This window comes from Papilio polytes, unplaced genomic scaffold (genome assembly GCF_000836215.1).
Source record: "Papilio polytes unplaced genomic scaffold, Ppol_1.0 DF822289.1, whole genome shotgun sequence".
Lineage (NCBI taxonomy): Eukaryota > Metazoa > Arthropoda > Insecta > Lepidoptera > Papilionidae > Papilio > Papilio polytes.
In genome coordinates, this window is record NW_013526915.1 from 2,633,200 (window position 1) to 2,650,293 (window position 17,094).

Consider the following 17,094-nt stretch of genomic DNA (forward strand, 5'->3'; position numbering starts at 1 on the left):
CAGCGAAGCGGAGGTGTTCGGAGCTGGAATCGCTGCTGCAAACTGCGCGCGCTGACCTCGGCAGTGCGAGACAACGCTGCGCAGACCTGGATGAGGCATGTCGCGCTAGGGACCAGGTATGCAACTGTAGTTTCGATGTGTTTAGCCTCCAATAGACGGAGCTGTAATTGAGATATTGAGGCGCTTAATTGACAATAGATGGCGCTGTAACAAATCGTCTCGTTTGTATGATAGACTAGCTGTTGCTCGCGACTTCGCCCGCGTGGTATTAAAAAGTAGTAAAAATATGTTACTCAATAATAACATAGCTTTTTAATAGTGCAAGAATTTTTGAAATTGGTCCAGTAGTTTTTAAGTTATTTCAATATGTAAAAAAATACAAGTCTTTCCTCTATTAGTATAAATTGTGGATACTTATTAAAGTTATTTTAATTTATGTTTGTTAAACTTTTTTTGTTATCAGGAACTAGTAATCCGCTTGGAGGACTGTCGCTCCAAAGAGCGTCGTTTGGAGGAGCTCAAACACAATCTGGAGGTGTGCCTCGCGGACGCCACTCAGCAGATACAAGAGCTTAAGGTGTGTACGGAATACTGGAAGTTTAAAATGCTATAACGAGTTTGAAATAAGTCAAAATCATTGCGTTCATCAATGTAAATGTAAAAAATATAACAAATTGCGTCATACTAAAAAAAATAAAGTAATTTTTCTTCCAGACTCGTCTTTCGGCATGCGAGAGCCGATCCCGCGCGGTAGAAGGCCAGTTATCTCAGAGCGAGGGTCTGCGGCGCGAGGCGGAGGCGCGGCTGTCGTCAGTGGCGCACACGCTGCGGCGCGTCTGCGGCGTGCAGCCCGACGGCACGCTGCTCGCCGCGCGCCGCCGCATGGCCAGCCCCGCCAGGAGATATAGCCCGCATAGAGGTAGGAGTACCAAGTAATAGGCGTAGGACATACTACCCTTGCTCTTGGTGTAGGAAATGTTGTGTTTTTGGCAAGAAATTCCGCATTTTTTTAGGAAATGTTGCATTGTTAGTAGAAAATGGTGACTTGTTGACAGAAAATGCTAACTTAGTGGCGGGAAATGGTGTAGTACAACAAAAGCATAACATTCTATAGTGTGATGTGTTTAAAAAAAAAACTTTCTTTTGTAAAATTAAATAAAACAAACAATCATTAAACATTTAATTAATTCCCATCAGTTAGTTTACTTGTGTGTACAAATACAATGAAATCGAAAAATATTTAGTTGGAGTATTACATTACTTTTAAGTTATACGTAATTTCAGGTCGTGATCATTCAGAAGACCGGAATGAGATCATCGACGTCGATCCAGAACTTATCAAGAAGGGTGTTCGCAATTTGATGCACGAAGTTTGTCAGATAGAACGAGAAAAGGTAACATTTAACTTCTACTCCTGAGTTTACAAACATTTCTAGTATTTTCAATATAAATAAAAGAGATATGGGTGCAAGCCGATGATCTATGTAAGGTTTAGTCTAGGACTGATGGGCAGATATCATCAAAATTGTATTATGCATACAAAACTAGTAAGTTATTTTACTTTTTTGGCTCTAGGTGGGGGACAGATGCTCCTATTGTCCCCCCTATTGGCGATAACGATATTTTTTCGTATAGATTCATCGCCCGAACCACAGGACAAATAATAATCCTAATTGTTTCAGACAATATTCTAGGCTAAATAAGTCTTTTAACGAAATCGGTTTAGCCGTTTAAGGGATAACTACAAACAAACATGCATCTAAAGTTTCGCTTTAACAATATAAGTAACACTGTTTTTGTTACAGGACGACTACAAATGTCAGTTGCAATCGTTAAAGAAGCAGCTGAAGGAAGTGTCTGAGCAGCAGGGCAAGGGCGAGGGCAAGCTGCAGTCGCTCAGCGGCAGCGTGCGCGGCCTGCAGGAGGAGCGCGCGCGTCTCCAAGCCGCACTCGCCAGCAAGGACGCACAGCTCACTGCACTGGTATGTACTCAGCTTCACAACATTGCATCGCTGTAGTTGCATAATCTTGTTAATATATACTAATACTGTTTGTGTATACTTATTTATAGTTTTCTTTAATCTAGAATATATGCGTCTTCAGTTTCGCGGATTATTCCCAACGTCATCCCCCTCTGTCCCCACGTGGAACAGATGAGAATAAAAAGTTACATCCGTCCCACCTTTTGCGATGAGGGGACGGTTGGAACTTATTTAATTTTAAGCGGTTCCATTTGTCACCATTTTGGTGATTCTAGGACTAAAAGGCGGGACGGACGAAAATTTTCTTCCCACGGGGGGACAGAGTGGGGAGACGGTTGGGAATAATCCCGTTTCTGTAGCGAATAGCATCAAAATGGCCAGTTTCTTACGCGGTGTTAGAACTTCAACGACGATTTTTACTTTTAGCCATTAATATGATTGTAACAACTTCAACACATTTATACTACTGATTCCCGCCAAAATGGTGCGCTATTCTTAATACTTCTGAATGACATCGACAGATGTGTATGCCGATGAACGAGTGTTGCGTCAATTTCTTATAAGTAAATGGCGAGATTTGAATTACGTAATTCCTGCACCACTAATTACATACTACTAGCGGTTGCTCGCGACTTTATCCGCAGGAAATTAAAAAAGTAATCTTAGTAAAGTAAAGAATTTTTAAAATCGACCCAGAAGGTTTTCTGTTCCAATACATACAAAAATACAAATCTTTCCTGTTTATAATATTAGTATAGATTTTCTTATGCTTCGTAACTGTGTAGATATTTATGGAACTGGCTGTACCAGACAAATCAATGACCACTTATGATTTATAAGTAACTAGGACTCATAAAGTTAATTTTAGGATACTGTAAAGTAAATTCCCTTGCTATTTCAGAACGAATCCATTCAATCGAAGACAACAGAAGTGAACAACTTGAGGGACAAGATCACCAGCCTGGAGGCCGCAGTCAGCTCCGTCTCTGAAGAAAAACTACAGAATGAGGTCATTTTACATTCATATTTATGAAAACTATTATCTCACTCATACTTGTTTTGAAGTTTTTTATTGACCGACTTCCCAAAAGAAGGAGGTATTCAATTCGACGATATGTTTTTTTTTATTTTTTTTATGTGTGTTACGGCATAACTCCGCCGCTAGTGGACCGATTTGGATAATTCTTTTTTTTAGTACTTAAGATTGTAAATTACGTGACCCAATTTTTTTATTGTCTATTGCAGAATAAATCGGAGAGCCTACGAGTACAATTAGCAGAACGAGTGCAAGAAGTCGGCCAGCTGCGGGAAGCATTAGCGGCTGCTGAAGGTAATTATATCTTACTTACTAATATTATAAATGTAAAAGTTAAGACGGAAGGATGTTTGTTACAGCTTGTAGCCTAAACTGCTGAACGGATCTCAATGTAATTCGGCATAGATGTAGAGGATAGACTGGAAGAACACAAGACTACTTCTGTTTTTTTTTTCTAATTTCATGCGGATGGAGTCGCGGGCGAAAGCTAGTTAATTAATAGTTTATAGTACGCTCAAAGGAGCGAGCGGCCACCGAAGTTCACCAAAATAGCGAGGCAACGACGATGAAATATGGGCAGTGACCTATAGACATTTGTAATTGCAGATACACTGCGTACCTTTTATTGATGGAGAAGGAAATGTGTGTAAAGAGCATATTTCCCCTTCCTATGTGCCTCCACCATCAAAATCACCTTACTTTATCCTCTTTGCCTTATAGAAGAGGATGGGAAAGGGAAAGAGACTAAAATTATGCCTGCTCGTAGACATATCAGACTGTATTGTTGCATTCACTTGTTAACTGTCTTCTGTGTCGTTGTACTGCGTGTGGCCATTTGGCCCATTCGAGCAATGAATATAAAGCGGGTTTTCTACTGTTAATGTTTCCCGCAGGTCGCGCGGCGCGGCTGGACGTGCGGCGAGCGCAGCTGGAGGGCGACGTGCAGCGCGCAGCGGTCGCCGCCAGAGACCGCGATGCTGCACTTAAGGTATTTCTTTTCTTTTTATTGTTTGTTAATTTACCAATCTCCATTGAGAATTCTAACTAAAGTTTAGGCTTGTGCTAGGATATGATTCCGTACCCCAAACCAGTAGCCTATTGGCGCCTAGGCTAATTAACAACATTGTTATCGTCCCCCCCGCCTCCTCCTTATATTGCTCTTGCAGGTTCAGTTCAGTAAATTTACATTCTCCAGGTAGATTACACCTTTCGTCATCTGTCATTCCTTGATCATGTCCTTACTAAAATAATACAAACGAAAACAACAGTTACACTTCTTTTTTTAATTCAATACCAATTTACATAATAATGTATGTTTTCAGAAACTCCAAGAGCGTTGCGAAGGTCACCAACGTACGATCAGCTCGTTGGAAGACCGGTGCACCTCTCTGAAGGGTACAGTGGAGCAGCTGTCGGCGGCGCTGCAGAAGGCTGCTGCGGCGGAGAGCGAGCTGCGCGCAGACCTCGCCAAGACGCAGCGCGCGCTCAATGAAGCTAAGAACCACGAACAGAATGCAACAGACAAGCTCAGACAGATGCAGAAGACTGTTGGTGAGTTACTATGACGTCATTTGTCTCCTTTTGAACGATAAGTTTCTCACATACGCATGTGTGTAAGTATTTTTACTCTATTGCGATTTTTGACCTTGATTAAAAAAGCGATTTTAGCTTAAATTACCACCAGTAACATTTTTAAATTTTCTTTTATTGTTTTGTGTTCATTTTTATGTTCAATGTATGTGCGTTTGTAATAAGTATGTGTGTGATATCTTAATCACCTTTATTTATTATCTGAATCACCGATTGTAATTTAAGAAAAAATCTTTTTGTGACCGCTGTGTACGCCTATCATCTATGTGTGCTTTTTTTTTATTAACTTTGTTTATAATATATTTAATTTGATCGTGAACTTGAACGTGCAATTGGTGGACCTAATAAATAAATAAAAAAACAAACCAATCAGACGCTTCGAACTATTTGTATCAAAATATTTAACCGAGCATAATTACTGTCATTGTAAAGAAAATTTATAATCATTTCAGGTGTTTTATTAATTATCTTGGAACATTTTTAGTTATTTAAATAAAATAAGCATGACCTTTTAAAAATGTACTTACAGCTACATGCGAGAACGACCGGCGCGTGCTGTCAGAAAAACTAGAGAGCGCTAAAAGCGCGCTTGGCGAACTGAAGCGACTCAACGCCACGTTAGAAGACCAAGTGCACCGCCTTACCAACCAGCTCGCCAACATTGAAGTACAAAAGTAAGCAAAGAAATATATATTTTTTTATAATAGCAGATTTTTGTTGATTTAATAATATTGTTTTACCATTCCAACTAAATTTTAGGCTTGTGCAACAGTAGAATGGTGGGATTCGAACTTTTGACCTCAAATTGCTCGAAAATCCGTTCCCTAAATACAGTCTATTGGCTCTTCATTTAAATTCTATCAAAACTGCCAAGTTAAAAGAAAAACACTAAAGTTGGGTTGATCAAGTTTCCATGTACTTTGTCATTATCTAGTAATATAAGTTTTAACGGAGTAAAACTCGAGTTACGCATTTCATGAAGTTATCTAACCAAATAAACTAACAAAAGGTCAAAAGTGGGAAACCGATCATAAGTATGTTTCCCAGGTCCGGTTTAGAGTCTCAGTTACGTTTGAATACGTGGGAGGGTAAGGAGAGCGGGGACGCGGAGGCGGAGCGCGAGCTGCACGTGCTACAGCGCGAGCGCGCAGAGCTGCGTGCGCAGAACGACGCGCTGCAGGACGCAGTACGCAGACTGAGCGCGGCACGACCCGCCGCTGCGCACGCGCCCGCCGCTACGCACGCGCAACTCGCAGCGCGCAGTAAGAGCCACGAGCGCGACAAGCTGTACCGTGATGTGTATCGTGATATTGACTCAGGTAATATCTTTGAAATAATAACTTTTTTCCTACGAAATGTCGGTTGCAAGCTTTGTTAGTGTGGAAAACAAGGTCGTCTGTAACATTCCCGCATTTGTCAAAAAAAAAATCGATCCAGCCGTTTTGGAGATTACCCGAAACAAACTTGGCGACAGACAGATAGTCAGATAGACAAAAAAATAAATTGTTTAAACTTTTGTGAGATAATATCTAAGACTAAAATTTCTTAAATGCAATTTTTGTTTTCGGCAACGAAAATACGTCTTCGCGAAATCGGGATTTCTTTCTTGATATGACAAACAGACACTCCAATTTTTTAACACAATATCGCTTAAGATTGCTTACTCCAAATGTGCAGACCTTGCTAAACTTAGTAGGCTACTTGTATGTTACTTTGAACCTTCAAACGGCCTTTCCTCGAGCTGCCGTTTTACGCACTCAGAATCGAATATTGGTTACTAAATTAGACGTTTATCGTATCTCCAATCAGGTGGTGATTCAACGAAGGATTCTGTTCGTGATGTGAAGGAGTGCACGTGCAAGGGGAAGAGTTTCAGCGCGGAGTGGAGCCTGCTGGAGCTGGAGAACAGGGAGCTGCGCATGAAGATACGACGTCTGGAGAAGGAACTCTCAGACAAGGTCAGACACCTACATTATATTTCAATATTATATCAATATAAAACTTGATTAACTCATTTTGCATCAAAATACAAAGAAAAATCTTCTACCTTTCCTTCCAAGTATCGTCTAAATGGATCCAGTCGTTCCATAGATATTTGTATAGTAAGCATGCAGGACGGTTATTTTTTGTCCCTTTCCCTTCCTACTCTTTTCTTATAAACCTGTATGTTCTGCTTTATATTTAATATGATCGTGTTCTTACATGGAGTTGGTGTTACTTGTGGTGTACCTTTCCATTAAATAAAATAAGGAATGGATGGGAAGGGATATTAGACCTGACGGTGAAGACACATATGAAGGGGAAATATCCCATTTAAGTCTTCTCTTACATCAATTAATTTAGAAGGTCGTTTTCTCGTTTTTTTTTTTCGCACCGGTGGAAATGTCAGTCGTGCTAGTGGAAAAGAGGTTTAAATGTTGTTGTGTTAGGAGGCGGAGCTATCAATGGCTCGCAACCGCTACCTGTCGGAGGTGTCGGTGAGCGGCGGGCGCAGCGACGCGGAGCAGTACCGGCAGGCGGCGCTGCAGGCCGAGCGCCTGCTGGAGGCGAGGGAGGCCTCCCACAGGCAGCAAATTGCACGACTTGAAGCACAGGTAACTTACACTAAGTTATAAAGTTAGTTTTTGTTTCCCTAATGTACCAGCAATGTTTACGTTACGCTAAATCCGATTTTTTTGTATGCTTTATTACTATAAAAACATATATTTAAAGGTTTTTTTTATAATTCGTTTCGATTGTTCTCGTTGATACTGAAAACTCGTGCTCCTTTGGTTTACAAAGTAGCACATAGAATTAAAAAAACTGTTTTAGATTTGTAAGTTTGATTAAAAATGATAAACATTTTAGTCCCCATTCTTACAAGCGCATTTTTAATGCTCGGCGTTTGCGCTTTATCGCTCTCAGTTATATGAACGCTTTATACATTTGTCTTATTCGCTTAGCGTTCAAAATACAACTGCGTGATATAAAGTAAAAGCGCTGTCGATAGAAAAAACATGGAAATGCATTTCTTTCACGCGTGTTTTTAACGCGCGTAATAAAAACGCCATTAACATTACGAATGATTGTCCTCCCTTTCATTCTTTTATGAGACACAACATTCCTGTATCACTGTACGGTCAGTGTAAACCCACTGTAATGTGCAGGCGTCCCAGCTGCGGTCCCAGCTGTCGTCGGAGCTGCGTCGGCGGCAGGCGTACGTAGCGCGCAGCGGGCGGGCGGCGCGCGACGTGCAGCGCCTGCGCTCCGCGCTCGGGGACTCGCTGCGAGCTGTCGCACAGGTACACATCACACAGTTACACATCACACAGTTACACATTACACATTACACAGTTACACATTATACAGTTACACATTACACAGTTACACATTATACGGTTACACAATTACACAGATACACAGTTATACAGTTACACAATTACACAATTCACATTATACTTATAACTGAATAAAGAAAACAGTCATTTGCCCACTACATACTTTCTAACCCTTTTAAATCTCAATTCGACAGAGTTTATGTACCAAGAAAACATAGATTTTTTTAAATTAGTTATTCGTCACATTGGACAATATCTAATTAGGGTTAACTGCAGCTATCAGCCCATTAGTTCGACTATTCGAATCAAAGCGTATATCGCGGTCTTATCATATATGAGGCTGTTGCATATTTAAATGTCGTTTCAGTAGCCAGATACTGCAACAGAGTTAATAATTTGTCACTAATTGAGACCCTTATTGAAAATTTATCAAAAATCACTAAGACAGACCCATAAAGGATTTGAATGCGGCAGTTACATATTTTGTTAGTGGCGATATTACCTGTGTAACGATAAGAATACAACTCGTTATTGTAACCTCAAATATGTCTAATACTTAATTTTTCTAGGACCCAGCTCTAGACGCATATACTTTAGAACACGAAGCAAGGAAACTGGACAACACGCTGACACACAGCCTGCCGCCGCTCAACGACAGCTATGACTCCGCCAAGTAACTACGGAAATAAGGACCACGTAAATTAAAAATATACCCTATGTTACTCAGCATAAAAAAGCTTTCTAATGGTGAAAGAATTTTTTAAATCGGCCCAGTAGTTTTTGAGTTATTTCAGTACATACAAGTTTACAAATCTTTCCTCTCTATTATACCTATTAGTATATATTCAGTTAATTTAATGAATGACGTGACTAATGACGTCACGTTACTTTAATTGCGGTTTAGTGCGTCATGTAACTAATCCCTGACGTTAATTTTACAACGAATTCAAAATTTTAATAAATTGCTGTTTGCTCGCGACTTCGCCCTCATGGAATTAGAAAAAAAATAAAAACATAGTCTATGTTACTCATAGATAAATTACCTTTCTAATGGTGAAAGATTATTTTAAAATCAGCCAAGTAGTTTTTCTGTGGATACATACAAAAATTCAAAAATACAATTTTTTCCTCTTTATAATATTAGTATTCGTATTGAGGATACACAGTTTTTAAATTAGTTATTTTTTAACTGCGGTATTCATAGACAAAAAATATACTTCAAAGTAAAAAATAAATTTGATTGAATATTCTGATTAAAAATACATTAAATGGAATGAGATAACACATAACTAAGAGTGGTAGAAATTACTATTTAAAAACACGTGAGAGAATTCATTCATACATAAAAGGATATTGTACATTAACCCCGTTAACAGGAAAAGGGGTGGCGTCAATGATGTGATTATCTTGACAATGTTTGAGATACATAAATGTCGGTTGTTACAATTCTCATATAAAAACATATCATTTTTATTGGTAAAATAGACACAAGAATAATTTTAAACACTATTTAACTACACGATTATTGCGTAAATCGTAACTTTCAAATTGAACTTTGTAGTACAAACTTGCAAATTCCATATACCGGAAGGTGAATGTACTAAAATTAGTAAATATATAAAAAAATCTATAATCGTTATCATAAAATTAACGAAACACGTATGTTTATATGACTTGCTGATAACGCCCGCTAGACCAACGCAATGTGCGATTAGGGTGAGCACACATAAGAGATACTATCGCTTTTATATATTTAATATAGTAAAGTAATCTACTTTCTTGCATTTCTTCAGAATTAATTGGTTTAAACATTTTTTTAAACTAACTAAAACTAACACTAGCTTTCGCCCGCGACTCCGTACGCGTGATATTAAAAAAACTAAGTAGCCTGTGTTCTTCCAGACTACCTTTTACATCTATGCCAAATTTCATCCAGTTCCGTTCAGTCGTTTAGGGTACAAACTCTTATAAACATCCATTCATCTAAACTTTCGCATTTAAAATATTAGTTAAATAAAACAAAGCATTTTTTATTATAAGTTAAGCACATTTACATAGTTCTTTTAAATATATTTTCTTCTATAAAATTGAAGTGTTGTCACCTGTCAATGCAATATTACTCATATGTAGTGTGTCCTCACCTTGTGCGTGACGTCACAGGGCAGATGTGCGGGCGCGCGCCGACCGGTCCCGCGCACACATGGCGCTGTAAAACTATTGAATCCCGCATTCTTACTGATATAGTACTTTATACTGACTTTTAATACATGAAAATACGTACAATAGATTTTAATTAATTATTTGATAGTTTAAAATGTTTTTTTTAGGCTATTGATGGTAGACTTTTGACATTTGTAAAGGATTTAAGGTTAATAAAGGGTAGAGTTTTGAGTTATAAATATTCAATAAAGTAAAGCGATGTTTTTTTTTTAAATTGGAGGTTTTGTTTTAGTGTTTGTACTAAATATTATTACATTCTGACTTGTAATATATATTTTTTTTGTCAACAAATCTATTGTCGAATTTCTAAAATGATTTTTTTAAAAGGGTTAGTTATTTTGAAATAGAAGTAAACGATACAGTATGAATACCTTTTCTTACACAATACACGTGCCTCCATAAATGTAAATGATTCAAGTTATGTGAGTAATGACCGGTACATGATCAGTTTAACGTATAATTATTTCTTAGTCATGTTCTTAGTAAATACGCTATATTTTCCAGGACCCTTTATAGGTAAAGGTTATACCAAAATATCCCTTTTCTGTACATCTTTGAATATTACAAAAATTTATTTTTAAAACATCAAACCTCAACTTTTTTCTATATTAGGTTACTTAACGGATACGCCTTCTTATCATGTTCGCCCACTTAACTTATGCGACAGTTTTTGGTCACCTTTAAGTTACATTACTTGTAGGCCGATTTCAGTAGCTCTATCCATAAATTGGATGTAAATTGTATAGAAAAATGTGTTCGCGGTGTGTAATTAACTCGTAACCTTTGCAAGTCACACGGCCTTAATTGTTACCATTATCTGCAGCTATGACTCGACTTCACTTAATTACAGCGAATTCGTGAATATTTTAAAATAACATTTTTGACCTCATATTAAACGGTTTTAAACTAAACTGGATACCTTTTCTAACGGGAATATTTCAATAATTTTTATTTCGCAATAATCTGAAAATTAATAAAACTCGCTACGCACATTTGATCGACTACACGTTATTAAAATTCAATATCTATTCTAGAGGAATAAAGTACAAAATAGAATAGCTATTCAAATTAATATAATGCTCACTTTACTGTAACAAATGTAGTCATATTTTTGTCACAAGCCGGTATGCACACGTCCTCACATAAAGATTACAATCGTTTGAAGACGGTGTCAAGTCCTGCGCCGGCGTTGACTCATCTAGTAAGGTCAGAGTAACCGGAAGTACAAAGGAAGTCATTTTTTCTGCTATAAACATGACTCAGCTCTGACGTAAATGTCTAGGTTTTAGATGTGTTAGGCTGTAGTTAGTTTTACGATTATAACCTAAAGGGTTAGGTAGATTTTCTACTAGACTGTTTGAGAACTTGACATTTCTATATTTATACATCTACTAGCTTTCGCCCGCGACTACTTCCGCTCGGAACTAGAAAAACAAATGTTAGTAGCTTATGTGTTCTTCCAAACTATCCTCTACATCTATGCCAAATTTTATCGAAGTCCGTTCAGCCGTTTAGGCTACAAACTCTAACAATTATCCATCTAAACTTTCGCATTTATAATATTAGTATGAACAATGTACACATGTTGGTATGTACATACAGATCATACCTACATACTCTATGCATTTCTGTCGCTAATACAAGAAAAGATTTAAAGTTATACAAACTTTTCGGCATTTAATTACAGTTAGGTTTTATCTTGCTAAGTGTATGAATATTATTATAAAAAAACTTGTACTTAATGTACGCAAGTTCGTTAACCTTACAAGAAAGTATCACTTGATACAGATGTGACCCAATTACCGCGCTACTTCAAGTTCGTATCATCGGCCTTCGCATATATTATATTTTAACATAGGTAGGTTTCACGTTTGTACTAGTTATCAACGATACAAGGCATTGTGACTCAACAAAGAGTGAATATTTTTATTTCTACATATAAGACTGTCTTCTGACTCTTATGCATTCACTCTTGAGATTCTATTCAAGATAGATACAAGAATACTTAAAATCTTGGCTTCTAAATTTAACACACTATTGAGAAAATGTGCACAAGTTTGTTTTAAAATCATATGAGACACCTAGACAATCTTTTTCTACTCGTCTGTACCTATTATATATTTGCATAAAAATGTTCTATTCTCTATTATCTTAATGCATAACACAGCACTTGTCTTTTTTTCTATTGTGCACAAAACAGCACAATTCTCTAATCAAAACCCAAACAATCGTCTCTATTCTACATTCAGAAAACATACCTAGTAGTTTTAAAGTATCAAAAATATATTTTATACTTAAAATGGAACTGATCTACATTATTTTGAATGTCTAAAGTACCAAACTGATTTGTACGATATATATGTACTTTACAATAATTTATGGTTAAAATTGGTAATATGTAATTTTATGGTTGCGAGTCTGGTCAACTGTATAAAATGAATCGTCCGGATTCAGCGAACTGCGAAGAACCCTTATTTACCTCGTCTTATTGGCCTTGGAATTATGTGTCACATGCTAAATACAAGCGGTCTTCAACTTGAGACTTGATCTATATAACTTGAAACATAGGCCATCTAAAGATATTAGTATGCGGCTTTGCGCTACAATTTTGATAATTCGAACGAATTTGATTTAAAGTTATTGCATTCAACATTCAAGTTACAAATTGTTACAAAAATCTCCAGCGAGAAGCGTTTTTGGTAACTTTTTTTTCGAGTCAACATAAAATTTACAAGATTCAGCCATAAAATATCTCGGGACCAAATCGAGACACAGTATTCTTTGTTCAAAGATGTTTGGTTTTTAAACTGACATTTTCTATGTTGTAATCTAGTCAATGTATGAACTATTCCGTCCAATTCTAGTCACATCTAGTCAGTAATTTTAGTATTTGTGTATTAGGATTGAAAATATATTATAGTAATTATTATTTATACGGCACTGTTGTAACGTAGGCAAAATTGTTCACTTAATTACATAGTAATGACATTAATACGAGGAAAATATGTTTCAAATGGAATTTTCCCTAATCTATACAATTGACGTGTATCAAGGACACTTCATTTAGGGTATTAAAAAGTGCATAATTAACTCCGATTTTGTATTCACGTTGAAGCAAAACCAAACTTTTTGTTTTAAATTGAATTATACTAACAAAATATAACTTACAGGAATAAAGGTTTTGGTTTAGCTCCCATATGACTTATTTATTGTTGCAGCCTTAAATCGTTAGTAAAGTGCAAAATGAGTCACGTCAATGGAATTCATTGCTTCTGATCTGGTTTTCGTTTAAAAGGGTTTACCAAACCATTACTGAGAATATTCCGTGAGACGTTTTAAAGAAATTAACAATGTACAAGCTTTATAGTATGTAAACAAGGCGAACTCTCGATACATTGTTAGGCTACAGATTTGAAACTATTAATATACAAAACAGATATCGACTTCCTGCGCCGAATATTAGCTGTGTGGATATCTTATCACAGTATTTTGTGAACGTTTATCAAGAAATGTCAATAATTAGTTTTCCAACAAAAACTTATTGTAATGTAACTGAACATCTGTGCCTTGGGAATGTGTTCTAACATTTTTTTTGTATAATTGTATGTAGATAACGCCTCCCACGAGCTCTCAATGTATTAATTCATTAAATTTATGTTAATTTTTCATTTGTACCGCGTCCCGTAGTGAGCTCGATCTATGTACGAGACCTTGTATCACATTACGGGGCGACCAATTTCAGCAATTTTATGTAGAAGTTATAATTTCCTTTGCAATACTTTAGATAGCTTGGTTATAAGGCGTATTGTGTTCATACTTTCATTGGACTGTGTCAATTCTTATGTTACTAGAATATAGACATACGCCCGCCACGTACACTGCCCTTATTTTTAATAATATACAATGTAATTTAGTTTTAGTATTTGTGAACACGTTTTATGAAACTTTTGTACACCGTAAGTCAATAAAGTTATAGTAGTGGGGTAATGATTGTTTCAATTAAATTAATTCCATTAAAATTCCGTCCCAATTGGCGGATGGGCGGGTCGGAGCGGCGCGGCGGAGGGCACCGGCCAGCTGACTCACTGCGATACCGCGCCATGGTGCAACCGACACGCACCTCCAGAGCGACATGAACGCAAGGAAAACTCAGCACAAAACATCAATATTTAAAATTGGTTTTATTGATAAATTTGCAAAAAAAGAAGAAAAAATAGTTATTGTACATGTCGATTATTGATTGAAAAGATAAAAATATACAAGAGTTCATAATTTGATTGATATATATTTAAAAAATATAATTGAACTCAGATCAAGTTACTACCAATATCCTTGTGCAGCGATCTTACAAGTTAACAGAAATCAATACGGAGGAAACATCTAATCCCATAACAATATTGGAACATCTATATTTATAATTATTTTTTCATTTAACAAATTATTCATAGCAGCAAAACATTTGATGTAAATTTACATTAAAAATGAGCCAGTTAATCATAAAACTTTAATCCATTTACAATAACGATAATTTTTTTTTAGATTTTTTATTAATACTTAGGGGTTAAGAGTCTGTGGCACGTAGTGTACAACCCGAGGCGAGCCACTGGGCATCGGAGACACTACACTGGGTGGGTGCACTCACCTAAGGCTCACTAATATTTGTTCAAACTTACCGAAACCTAAGTGGTATGCTAATACCAACTTCGATACATTTGAATTATATAACAAGACAATATATCTGAAAAATTTAATGTATTCTTACTTATTTAAACATTATACAATGGTTCAGGCCTACCGGAACCTGCACTATCCATCTCTCATACTAACAGTTCAGAAGTTTGAAAATATTACAATAATTATACCTAAATCGCTTGCTAACTGCAGACAGCGGGGCTATGTTAAATAAGGCAAACAATTAAATCTGTTGCTAAAATTTATGACAATGCTGGCCCAAAGATAACCTATAAAGCAAAACAATTGATGCAGAAACATAATATATCTATACATGTGTACACACATCTTTATGGAAAGGCACTTGACTTCATACAACTCATTCTGTCAACTGAACACAAAGGAATGCAAAAATGAGTGCAAAAAACAGATCTTGTTTGTAATATATGAACCGGTTGGTCATAAAATGTAAATGCATAAATATTCAATTACAAACAAAGGCATTGTTTTAAAAATTGAAAAGCAAGTTATTTTAGAAGCAAAGAATGTTTTTAATTAAAAGTTAATTTGAGCACTCACTATTTACAACCTCTATATTGTAGCAGGTGGCATTTATAGCTAGGAATTAATACATTCAACTCAATAGCAATGTGATAAATCATATAATTTTAAGGACTACATTTTCCTGTTTAACCTAATTGACAAGAAGCTGTCTGCATTCAGCATTGCCCTTTGAAACAAAACTTATACATCTAAATACACTATAAACAGCAGTTTGTAATATTAGCTATCTTGAATTCAAAGTAATGTATATATTCTTGTATTATAATTCTTGAAATAATAACAGAACGGAGGGTTCTCACATAGTATACTTAACATAGTTAACTCCAATTGCTGGATAATTTTAGCGGTGAACTTCTGAACCCAATGTCATCCACACAATACAATTGGAATTCTTTTATAGTGAATGATGCACAGAGACAATGAGTCTATTCTCAAAATAACCAAATTAATGCACCAATGATATCATATTTTTAGAGAACAGGAATAAATGCAGACCCATGTTGCCTGTGCACCTTTCACCTGCGCCGCGGCGCTGGAAATTGGAGCTCAACAAATGCGCATCCACAAAACTCTAAAGACATTTGACAAGCAACAATGCTCACCCGATTTAGTAAACTTTTGGAACTGACAGCCAAATCCGGGTACGAGAAGTCTTTCAAATTATTAAATATTCTATACCTAGACGCAATATGGTCTTCTTCAGTTACATGAAGATACATTTGATAGGCTTTTTTTGTGGTTTCTTGTCCTCTTTAGGCGACTTCTTGTTGATCTGTCGGACCAGGTCGTAAAACACATCGTTTACATTGACTTTGGCCTTAGCGGAGGTCTCCATGAAGGCGCAGTTGAAGTGGTTGGCGAGGTTGGACCCCTGCTGCTTGCCCACCACGCGCTCGGCCTCTAGATCGCACTTGTTGCCCACCAGGACCATTGGCACATCGTCTTTGTCTTTCACCCGCAGGATTTGCTCCCGGAGATCCTGCAAGTCGTTAAACGTCGACTGTGCTGTGATGGAGTAAACTAATACGAAACCTTGTCCATTCTTCATATATAAATCTCTCATTGCTGTGAATTGCTCCGTGCCGGCCGTATCGAGGATCTCCAGCATGCATTGTTGCCCATCCACTTCCACTTGTTTCCGATAGCTGTCCTCTATGGTTGGGTCGTATTTCTCCACAAAGATGCCTTGTACGAATTGTACTGTCAGGGCAGACTTTCCCACGCCTCCACTGCCCAACACAACTATTTTATATTCACGCATTATTAACTATTTAGTTACACGTGACTTTATTCACTTAAATCAAATATCAAATCGCTAAGAAGCACATTAACTAGTAAGTTATTGCAAAAAAACCTTTAACCAAGTCAAACCGCCATGACACCGTTTTAGCAGGGCGATGTCTCACTTTATTAAAATTGCCATTTACAAAAATAATAAATTACGTAAAGACGTTATAAACAAATCACTTGTTGAATTGGACTGACTAATATAAACAATAGCACGCTTGAGGAAGAATGAATTATCAGCGAATTGAGTTAATTTAATTGCACAAAAGAATATGGTTCCGAAAGGACAAAGCAAATTATTTCATCAATGCGTTAACCTATTGGGGATGTAGCATCCTTCATTGTTACAATCAAATTCGATTAATTTATTATTATATGAACAAATGTACAATTTTTTTTACAATTTAATCGAATCTTAGAAACATTT

The 17,094-nt window shown here is 36.7% G+C and overlaps 2 protein-coding genes across 2 annotated transcripts in view; one reads left to right on the forward strand and one right to left on the reverse strand.

Moving 5' to 3' along the window:
* Nucleotides 1-8,935, forward strand: part of LOC106106194 (rootletin-like) — a 20,891-nt gene extending 11,956 nt beyond the window's left edge. Inside the window, 15 exon segments of the mRNA XM_013286742.1 lie at nt 9-116; nt 464-577; nt 715-919; nt 1,285-1,394; nt 1,806-1,982; nt 2,884-2,991; nt 3,228-3,312; nt 3,912-4,006; nt 4,341-4,569; nt 5,138-5,282; nt 5,656-5,927; nt 6,418-6,566; nt 7,038-7,202; nt 7,755-7,889; nt 8,495-8,935. Of these exon segments, the coding sequence (XP_013142196.1) occupies nt 9-116; nt 464-577; nt 715-919; nt 1,285-1,394; nt 1,806-1,982; nt 2,884-2,991; nt 3,228-3,312; nt 3,912-4,006; nt 4,341-4,569; nt 5,138-5,282; nt 5,656-5,927; nt 6,418-6,566; nt 7,038-7,202; nt 7,755-7,889; nt 8,495-8,602 (2,205 nt within the window). The 3' untranslated portion in view covers nt 8,603-8,935.
* Nucleotides 8,936-14,309: 5,374 nt separating this feature from the next.
* On the reverse strand, nt 14,310-16,800 carry LOC106106288 (ras-like protein 3). The gene has a single exon (XM_013286843.1). The coding sequence runs from the start codon at nt 16,639-16,641 to the stop codon at nt 16,084-16,086; it is 558 nt and encodes a 185-aa protein (XP_013142297.1). The 5' UTR covers nt 16,642-16,800; the 3' UTR covers nt 14,310-16,083.
* Between the last annotated feature and the right edge of the window lie 294 nt (nt 16,801-17,094).

What these genes read in the sequence shown, in the direction of transcription:
- LOC106106288 (XM_013286843.1), bottom strand. Translation starts at nt 16,641, where the DNA reads ATGCGTGAATATAAAATAGTTGTGTTGGGCAGTGGAGGCGTGGGAAAG.